The 11115-nt window shown below is 33.7% G+C and overlaps 1 protein-coding gene across 1 annotated transcript; it reads left to right on the forward strand.

Moving 5' to 3' along the window:
• The first annotated feature begins 1227 nt into the window (after positions 1–1227).
• LOC113043026 (patatin-like phospholipase domain-containing protein 2) lies at positions 1228–9804 on the forward strand. The gene is made up of 9 exons (XM_026202122.1): positions 1228–1715; positions 2856–3088; positions 3318–3383; positions 5283–5495; positions 5582–5642; positions 6772–6939; positions 7017–7149; positions 7282–7404; positions 8294–9804. Exons 1-9 carry the CDS (start codon positions 1529–1531, stop codon positions 8592–8594), a joined length of 1485 nt encoding a protein of 494 aa, XP_026057907.1. The 5' UTR covers positions 1228–1528; the 3' UTR covers positions 8595–9804.
• The last annotated feature ends 1311 nt before the right edge of the window (positions 9805–11115 follow it).

Raw genomic sequence — 11115 nt, forward strand, 5'->3', positions numbered from 1 at the left:
CTGCTTCCCAGGACCGTCATTTCAGCTAAGTGAGGGGGACCCAAATCCCCCTCACAGAGTTTGGGTGCATAATACAGTCACATAACATAATATATGTAATATATAAAGTTTTAATACTGTTCATGTCACTTATAGACATAAACATATAGACGTAAACACCATGCATGAAAATGATTTTTAATAGCAAAAGTTCACAGTGCAATATAAAATAAATGTTATCACTTAATAAATTATATACATAACATAAATTGATAAACTTATTTTGTGCATTTGTAGGGTTGGCCTTGTGAACTCTTCGACATCCCGAAACTCAAAACACATTTTTATGTGAGAATGTTCCCGTGTCCCATGAGTGCATGCACACAATCAATCTTGACAAAACTGCACTAAAATAAATCAGAAGAACATTGCTAACAAAACAGTACACTGTCGAGTATTCTGTCCTCTACAGTCCCCAGAGAAGACATATTTTTAAAACCATGTCATTTGGGAGGATCCCTGGTAAGATATGTTGTAAAACACTGTACAAAGGTGGACAACACCATTGAAATAACATACAGTATAGGGACTAGTGCATGGTCAAAATGCAGGAAACCTGCTGTTTATTGACACTGATACCTTGTTGATATACTAAAAACTATTGAAAGAAAAAATACACATTCTGTATTTAATTGCAAAGTTCAAACATTCTTTATTGTCAAAAATCATTAGGATATTAAGTAAAGATCATGTTCCATGAAAATATTTTGTAAATTTCCTACCACAAATAATAATATGCATTTTATTTCATATGGGTATCCTTAGGCAATTTTCTCAGTATTTTATTTTTTTCTTCTTTTTTTTACAATCTTAAATTCCAGATTATCAAATAGTTATACCTCACTCAAATATAATCCTGTCCTAACAAACCATATAAATGGATAGTTTATTTATTCGGTTTTCAGATGTATGATTTTCATTATAAATAATTGACATTTGACTGGTTTTGTGGTCCATGGTAATATATTTATATTTAAAATATTATGATATTTAAAAATCAAAATGACCTTGTCACTACAAGCTTCACAGAAGTACGTCGAATCAAAATAAATAGAAAAAAATAAGTTCAATAACAAACTTCACTGACAGCTGAAAGAAAAAAGTGGATGGGGTCCATGAGCGCAGACTCTGATTGGCTAATATCGCCTCAGCCACGCCCAATGTCAACATGCCCCGCCCTCTCCGATGACGTTTGTGTCCTGTTTTCTGACGGAGACGAGCACGACACTTCAAAACACCGGTCACCGTACGGAAAGTTATTTAACAAGCTAGCGGAGAAAACAGATCTTCAAGAAACTTCAGTGATTGTTCATCACATTAGAAACTTTTACATCGCATGAAGTTTGTTTGTAGGTCGTTATAAACGTTAGAAGTTCACTGTATGTATCTTCCGCGATGCACCAGGCGCGTGAAAGACGAAAGTAAACGAAAGTAACTGTACGTCCAGAAGGATTTATTGACGTTATCTAAAGATTTTGAAGAAGAAAACATGTTCCCTCTCGACTCTCCGTGGAATATCTCTTTCGCCGGCTGTGGTTTTCTGGGTATTTATCACATCGGAGTGGCCAGCTGTCTGCAGGAGCACGCGCCGTTTCTGGTGGTCAACGCGCGTCACATTTATGGCGCGTCCGCGGGCGCGCTCACGGCCACTGCGTTGGTCAGCGGCGCGTGTCTGGGTAAACTCACACTTGTTTATTACTTGTACATCATCTGAATGCTGAATAAGCTTTCCATTGATATATGGTTTGTTAGGATAGGACAATATTTGGCTGAGATAAACAACTATTTGAATCAAAATATTGAGAAGATCGCCTTTAAAATTTATTAAATAAAGTCCTTAGCAGTGCATAGGTTATTACTGATAAAAAAAGTTCTGATATATTTACGTAATTTATAAAATATCTGTCCTAAATGTCCTAATGATTATTGGAATAAAAAAAATCTATAATTTTGACCTATACAATTTATTGATGGCTATTGCTTCAGATATACCCCAGAGACATAAAACTGCTTTTGTAATCCAGGGCCACATATATATGTATTTACAGTCAAGAAGTACAGGTGCCATGGTAATATAGTGTTTTTGGAAGTTTTCCTTGCCATTTAAATATCATGGTACAAGTAACACATTTAATTAAACATGTAATATTGAAGTAGAAAGTCTGAAATTGTATTGTCTTGTAAATCATACTCCAATATTATTATTTTTTGTTTTTTTTTGTTTTGCAGTGTATAATAGAATGTTTATGGATATTTACCATGCTAAAAAATAAGGCATAAAACTGTATTTTCATTACTGGATACAATAAACTTTACGTGATATAAAATTAAATCTATAAAGTATACTTAAAATAAACTATAAATACATTTTATTTCAGGCAAGAAATATTAATAAATATTATTTTCAGGCAAAGACATTTAATTTCATTTAAAATAACCAAATAAATTAATAAAAATGAATTAAAAACTATATAGACTGACTCATTTAAAAAAAAAATTATAATAATAATGACTAAAAACTAATAATGACACAACAAAATGGCTACAACTTTAACAAAAATGTAAACGATAACAAAAAATATGAAAAAATAAAAACTATAATTATTTCTTGGTTAAACTAAAATAACACTGATACCAAAGAACCATGTGCATATGAATACAGTGGTCCCTCAGTACCATGGTATTACCATTAGTCATATCTTGTCTGTGTCCATCTATATTTAGTATCTATGTCTCATGTGTAATGGCACAATATCCACCTGTTGCTTATTTCCAGTGTGTGATCACTAACTGCTCTCTTTCTGGTCCTGTGACAGGAGAGGCAGGTGCAGGCATCATAGACGTGGCTAAAGAAGCCCGAAAGCGCTTCCTGGGCCCCATGCACCCCTCCTTCAATCTAGTGAAGATCATGCGGACTGTGATGCACCGTGTGCTGCCTCCCGACAGCTACAGCCGTGCCACCGGTCGCCTGGGCATCTCTCTGACCCGCGTGACCGACGGAGAAAACGTGCTGGTGACACACTTCAACAGCAATGAGGAACTCGTGCAAGTGCGTGCTTACACTCCAACATAACACACATATTCATTAAAGCTGTAAATGCATAATAAAATCTCCAGTAGGTTTAGTGAAAAGCGACTCACATAACCTGCTAATACCCAGCTGGAAACAATCCTGGATTCATGATATTTACAGTTAATGCACATGATTTATATCACACGGTGTTATGGTTTCATGTCCAAATCCCTTGTGTGTTTATTGTGTGTGTGTGTGTGTGCAGGCGTGTGTATGCAGTGCTTACATCCCCGTGTACTGTGGCCTGATACCTCCAACCCTGCAGGGAGTGGTAAGTATCCAGTCACCATATAATTACTCATAACTCATTTACAACTGCAATATAATTGTCCTTCTGTGCTCACTTTCAGTTTTTGCCAAGTCATGTGCTTGTTACAAATCTCACAAAATTTGGTGCTGCTGGTCGACTAAACAAAAATGCTGAATTTTTTTGCATTATTAAAAAATATATATATATATATCACACATTAAAATAACATATGTCTTTTAGATATAATACAATTCAGTTGCAATGTTAATCTTTTTGAAGCACCAGCACAGGCTCTGATTTATTTCTTTAGGATATGATAGAAGCGTACGATTTTTTAAAGAAATTAATGCTGTAATTCAGCAAGGATGCATTAAATCGATCAAGTGAAGAAATGTATAATGTTACAAAAATTATATTTCAAATAAATGCTGTGAACTATATATTCACCTGAAGAAAAATGAAGGATCATGGTTTCCAGACAAATATAAAGCAGCGCAACTGTTTTTAACATGTATAATAATCATAATAAACACAAAATCAGTAGTGTATGTAGAATCCAGATTTAATTTATTGAATTTTAATGGAATTTAATAATGAATTAATGCTTGTTTATTGAATGTGTGATGTAGGATGAGTTTATTGCTTATTGTTTGGAGTTTGAATGGTAACACTTTGCAATAAGGTTCACTGGTTAACATTAGTTAACATGATCTAACAATGAACAATACTTCTGCTAGATTTATTCATCTTAGTTCATGTTAATCTCAACATTTACAAATGCATTATTAAAATCAGAAGTTGTGCATGTATTGTTGATTGATGTTGTTTAATAGAACATGAACTAATGTTCTGGTTTGTTTAAATCCCTCACTCAGTAAGAGCGAGTAAACATCACTACATTAGAGCGGCGCTCGAAAGGTTGCAGAAATGCTGTGAAAGCTTGCGCAAGCAGTCTTCGGTTCTGTTTTTAAAAGTTGAGTGTTGTTGGGAAATGCGGACCTTCTGTATTCATTGATGCTTTTTGTAGAGAAAGCTGTTGTTCTGATTTGGAGTCAGATGTTGTGCCAGGAGAAAGGCTTGGCTTTTTATTTTTAATGTAAAAGCAGTCGGTTCAGTGACCGCTGACAGTTTTCTGATCTTTGCTCTAGTTCTTGGGACTTTCCTTGAATTTTGTATTGTTTGTGTATTTTTGAGCAGGGCTTTCTCTTTTCTCAAGGTTTAGTTTTTCCACTTTCTTTTCATTTATAAATAATAATAGTGAAAAAAAGCTTAAGCCAATTTTTTATTTTTTTTAGTACCCTTAGATTTTTTTCATTGTGGCATTATTTATCATAATGTATCATATTTTTGCCTTATAGTGAAATGTGGTTAATTATAATAAAAAAAATATGTCACAACATTATATTCAATACAGTTAAATACTTTACGATTTTTTCTCACATTGCAGTAATGAGAAGTTGAGGGAAATGTGGTTAATAATCAAGAAAATAATAACATTGTTTTAATTCAAATACATTATCTGTCAGTATAAATAATGTATATTTTTTCTTGCATTGTAGAAATATGAACGGGAATGAAAGTAATATTAACAAAAATATACATTATACTGTTTAATTATCTTCTGAATTTATTCATTTCTGTTAATTAGATTGTTTTGTTTAATCAGCCACACAGCAATTAAATTCAATTAAAGAGTATACGAAGAGAAAATTTATAAACAATAATAAAAATACACAAATTAAATTAATAGGATTTAATTAACTACTACTTTTATTCATTTTTGTTAAAGAGATAGATAAATATGTACATATCGTTTTATAAAAATGTTTTTATATATATGTTAGTAGTAAAACTAATAATAAAAAAACAACTAAGTGAGTCTCAAATGAAATCAGACTGTGTGTGTGTGTTGTCTGTCAGCGGTACGTGGACGGTGGCATCAGTGATAATTTGCCTCAGTACGAGCTGAAGAACACCATCACGGTGTCTCCGTTCTCAGGAGAAAGTGACATCTGCCCTCGAGACATCAGCTCCACCAACATCCATGAGCTGCGCTTCACCAACACCTCCATCCAGTTCACCCTGGCCAACCTCTACAGAGTCTCCAGAGCGCTGTTCCCACCGGACCCGCTGGTAACACACACACACACACACACACACACACCTCAGGTAACACTGTCCCTGCTCTAACACACACCGCCTGCTCTTCTTCTCCTCAGGTGATGAAGAACATGTGCAAGCAGGGATACAGAGACGCTTTACACTTCCTGAAGAAGAACGGTGAGTCATTCGTTAATGTTTCACTGATCAGATTTTTTTTTTTTTTATGTCAGCATGTTTCACTAAACCAAAACGGTTCATTTACTGCTGGATATGGGCAGGTATTTCAGTTATTGCGGGATGTTTATGGAATGGTGTTTATTATCCGTCTGCTGGCTCCCAGCTGTGCTGCTGAAGATCATTTTTATCACCGCTGACGTGAAGCAGATAGTTTCACTGGTGTTAGAGAGACCTCTAGTGAACAATACTGATATTAAAGATATAGATATTATATATAAAGATTAAAGATATTTTATATATATATATATATATATATATATATATATATATATATATATATATATATATATATATATATATATATATATATATATATACGTGTGTGTATTTTTAGAAATTTAAAATTACATATTTATAAATGTAATTTATACACATAATTTTTTATCTAATAGCACATATGTTAAAATATTTTAATGAATTTAAATATACAAATATACAAAATTATAGAAAGTATAATACAATTTGAAAAATATTGACTATATAATTAAATATAGTACACATATGTGCGTATATATATATATTTATTTTTTTGTTTGTTTGTTTAATTTATACATTTATTGTTTTCAAATATTATTATATAAATATGTAATATAAATTAATTATAAATCTACATATTTAATTATTTATATTTTTAACTGTATATATAATTAATTATGTATAATTATTTTTGATTCATTATAACAAAATAATCATATATATATATATATATATAGTAAAATATATAATTTGTATTTTAATTATATTTCTCATTAGTATATATGTGTAAATAGTATTTTTATTTATTATTATTACTATTTTACACACACACACATACACACAAATAAATATTGTATGTATGTATCCCTGTTATTTTTTCTAAATAACATTATGCTTATGTTTGACAAAAAGCACGACTCATTTAGTAGGATGTTCCTCTGTTTTCTCAACTCTTAAGCTCTATAAATGACATCAAGTGCCGTAAAAACCCAATAAAAGTCGTCCATACAAATTGTGTGTTGCTCTCCAAATAGATCTTGGAGCTCATTTTTTGTGTGAACCAGCGTTTTAAGAAGCGATCACTGTGTTTCAGGTCTGTTACAGCATCGAGGTCCACACCGTATGCTGGCCGTAGCTGGTGGAGAGGCCGAGGAAGAGTCCGACGGCGAGGATGAGGAAGAGTCAGAGGACAGAGAAACACTGGATCTCTCCAGCATCGAGGACCACATCTTTGAACACTTGCCTCCTAGAGTACATAAAGGTGCTGATAGACAGCAGGACTATGTCTGGTGTTCACCGGGGCAGTGTTGTAATGTGTCAATGTTGTTCTCTGTTCAGCGCTGGTGGAGGCCTGTAGGGAGAGGCGGAGTCTGCTGCGGTCGCTGAGTAACATGCTGCCCGTTAGATTGGCATCTGCCATCCTGTTACCATACACACTTCCTCTAGAATCAGCTCTGTCACTGAGCATGAGGTACAGACTTCATCGTAACCCTACACATGATTCTTCAAATGAAGAAATAAGGGATATATTGGTATCAGTGACACATATAAAAAGATGCCATTGCACTTGGAAATGTATTTTCTTGACCTCTCTGTGTCTCAGACTGCTGGAGTGGTTGCCAGATATTCAGGAGGACGTGGGCTGGATGAAGGAGCAGACAGTGAAGCTGCTGCATAGTGTTTTGTCAAACGCGGGGAGGAGTGTGTCACAGCAGGTGTCTGCACGGTGAGAGACGACACACACACAACACACACACACACACACACACACTGAGAGCCCAATCTGACCAGAGGCTCAGTCTCCGAGTCATTGCATATCATGAATCCCCCGAGTGCAACCATGTAGCAGTGTATAATATTCCACAGTCTGGTGACTTCCAGATGTTTATTTCATATTTTTCTGCTAGCCATCTTTTTCATAGTTTTAGTCTCATATCATATAAATGTATTTTAAGGATGTTTAATCTTTTACCATATTTCTTTTTTCAAAATTATAATTAAATAATTTCATAAAATAATATTACAAAAGCTAATGCCTAATCAATTAAAATGTTAACAATGCTTAATTTTATAAGTAAATGTTTCATAAGGATGTTAAATTAATCTTAAGGTTAATTAAATATTTAAATGTATTCAGTTATGTTAAGTTATATATAATATGATGTTTTATATTTTTTTAATTGCATAAGCTATATATATATATATGTGTGTGTGTTTTTTCACATATTAAAATATAACTTTGTCATATAAATTAAATATAATAATTATATACATTTAATTATTCATATATTTAACTTTGTAATTACAGTTATGTGTAATCATTTTTTGATTAATTATTAATTCCATTAATTTTTTTTCCCCCAAAAATATAATTTAACTTTATATAATAAAATGTTAAAATAATCTACATGTATAACTTATGAAATTAACAATAAATATAAAATATAGGGGAAAAAAGTAAGTAATCCAATTTCATGTGCCTTATGGACTAAAAAAAAACATTTATGAATTATAAAGGAGCCTAAAATGCTCAACCCAGCTTACTGTAAGACACAATGTTCTCACAAAAATGATCAAAAATACAAGCAGAAGTGTTATTTTCTTTTCTCTCTCAGCTTTTCATATCAGCTGGAGCTGAAACATTCCCAGTCGGCCCCGGCGAGCTTCAGTGCGGCGCGTCTGCTGCCGGGATGGGTCTACGGGGGCAGCTCCACAGTCCTGGATGCCATGCTGCGATTGGACCAGTACCAGCGCCAACTCCTGCCAGGCCTTTTCTGTGTCAATCTGGACCTCCGAGGGTCTTTCACCACCAGTTCGGCTCACCCCAGTGCCTCCAGCTCCCTGAGCCACCAAGACGCAATGGAGGGGCTCACCATGCGTCCCATTGGAGCCCCGAACACCAGCCTGCTCCCTTAACCACGGGCCGGACAGACCATTATATCCCACAATGCACTGTGATGATGCACAGGAACTTTGAGGTGAACATTTCAGTGCCTGATGGTCAGCAGACAGAAAACAAATGCTTTGCAAATCTTTGTGAGAAGTCTGTCTCTCAGTTGAAAAGAAGGTTGAGAAATGCAATAAGAAAACACAGCATAAGAATGTATTTAAAAGATGTGCTGTACTTCATTAAATGTTCTTGGTTCAAGACATTTTAAGCCTTTTTGGCATCGACTGAAAAAGAAAAAATGATATGTTTTGATAATGATAAGCCTCTTAAGTGCCATCTGAAATTTTCTTCTAAAATTATCATTTTATCAGGCTCCTATGTTTAGGTTCAGTAATTGTACACTAATGGCAATGCATAGGCACTTTTCTGTACGATTAAAGTGCAATGTTATAAAGTGTGTATTTATCTCTTTTGCATGACATGCAAGGAAATCAGAAAGGAATTTTTATTAAGATGGGTCAAAATCCACTTTCACGTGAATCATATGCCAGTAATATTACACAACCAGAAGTTCATCCACCTAGAAAACAGGTCTCTCCTCAAAAACATCCTTTAAAGCTTAAGTAATCAACTTTTTTATGAATAATTCATGTAAGTGCATTAAGAAAAATACAAGCTTCAACAATTGAGCTAAATCTGTATTGAACCAAGAACATTCCACAAAGACGGATCAGAAAGAAAGTGAATTTCCCTCAGAATGTCCTTGAATGTGTCTTGTGTGTCATCAGTATTTGTGTTTTGAAGGCACCTCAGCATAGTTTCAAACCTGAGAAAGTAAAGTGATCTGAGGCTGTTTCTGAAGGTTCATGCATGTAGACTGATTCAAAGCAAACCATGTGACCATTTGCCCTGGCAATGCAACATCAATGCTGCTACTCTACTCTACTGTCATGTGCTTATGTCTAAAGCATATTTACTGCTACTTTTTGTACTTGTTGTAAATGCACCCTCTTGTTTTTTTTTTCTTCTTGTTTGAAATGGTTGCCAGAGACAGATTAAGGTTAGTGCTGGACTAAACTAATCTGTTAATCTTTTGTAAATGCTTCAAAATCTGGGATTTGGCTTTAAGTGTGAGCCAGACAGTAAAAGACACCTCCTAATCTGCATTTCTGCTCAGTTACAGTATTCTAATGTGAATGTTTAACAGACCTAATAAAGTTTTGACTTAGAATTCAACTGTATTTATGATTTATTGAATATGTATTTTATACATATAAACATATTATATATATATATATATATATATATATATATATATATATATATATATATATATATATATATATATATATATATAATTGATTTAGAGGTATATCAGCAAATTTTTCAAAATTATCAAACATTTACCAACAAAAGAAACGTTATAAGGTTCTGATTTGCGTCTTTTCTTTTAGTTTGATATTTTCCATCTCTGTTCCAAACTGTAAGTGTCTGAAGAACCTTTGCAAACATTTCTTGACTTTTACAGCGCTGCTTTAATAAAGCCACTACGCCACAGGTCCTACTGATCGTTTACTTGTTTATTTTTATTTATTTTTTTGCTCCGATTGACCGTCAAGTTCAAGTGCGTGGGAGTTACTGCGTCATCACGGCCCTGCGTTTCTATTGGCTGATGAAGTTGTTGCCGAATCCTCCGATCCGGGCTTCTTCTTTTCCCGCCCGCCAGAGGGCGCCTCTCCTCATCTCTGTCTTCTCTGATTCCTTTTAGTGAATTGGTTCATTCGAACGATTCGTTTCAGTGAACGGATCTCCAGTTGCGTTTTTTGTTGTAAAATCGCTGTTTTCGATTACTGATATATGTCACCCTGAACCACAAAACCGGTCATAAGAGTCCATTTTTATTTATTTATATTTATACATCATCTGAATGCTGAATAAATAAGCTTTTCGTCAATAAGCTGATGTATGGTTTGTAAGGATATAGGACAATATTTGGCCGAGATACACCGGGTGCTAAAAAAAAAAAAGAAATCTAGAAAATCGCCCTAAAAGTTGTACAAAATATGTTATTAGCATTGCATATTATTACTAATCAAAAAATGCAGTTTTGATATATACGGTAGGAGATTTTCAAAATAGCTATCTTCATGTAACATGAACTTTACTTAATATCATGATTTTTGGCATAGAGAAAAATGGATCATTTTGACCCGTACATTGTATTGTTGGCTATTCCTTCAAATATACCAGTGCTACTTATGACTGCTTTTCTGCATTTTGTGGTCCAAATGATCGTTTTTTTTAATGCAAAAAAATCTTTAAAAAGTAAAGATGGTGTTCCATAAAGAAATGTTGTAAATGCTTTACTATAAATATATAAAAGCTTAATTTTTGATAAGTAATATGCATTGCTAAGAACCTAAATTGTACAACTTTAAAGACGATTTTATCAATTATTCTTATTCTTCTTATTATTTTTTGCACCCTCAGATTCTAACAAACCATACATCAATGGAAAGATTATTTATTCAGCATTCAGGTGATATA

Source organism: Carassius auratus, chromosome 25, assembly GCF_003368295.1.
Source record: "Carassius auratus strain Wakin chromosome 25, ASM336829v1, whole genome shotgun sequence".
Lineage (NCBI taxonomy): Eukaryota > Metazoa > Chordata > Actinopteri > Cypriniformes > Cyprinidae > Carassius > Carassius auratus.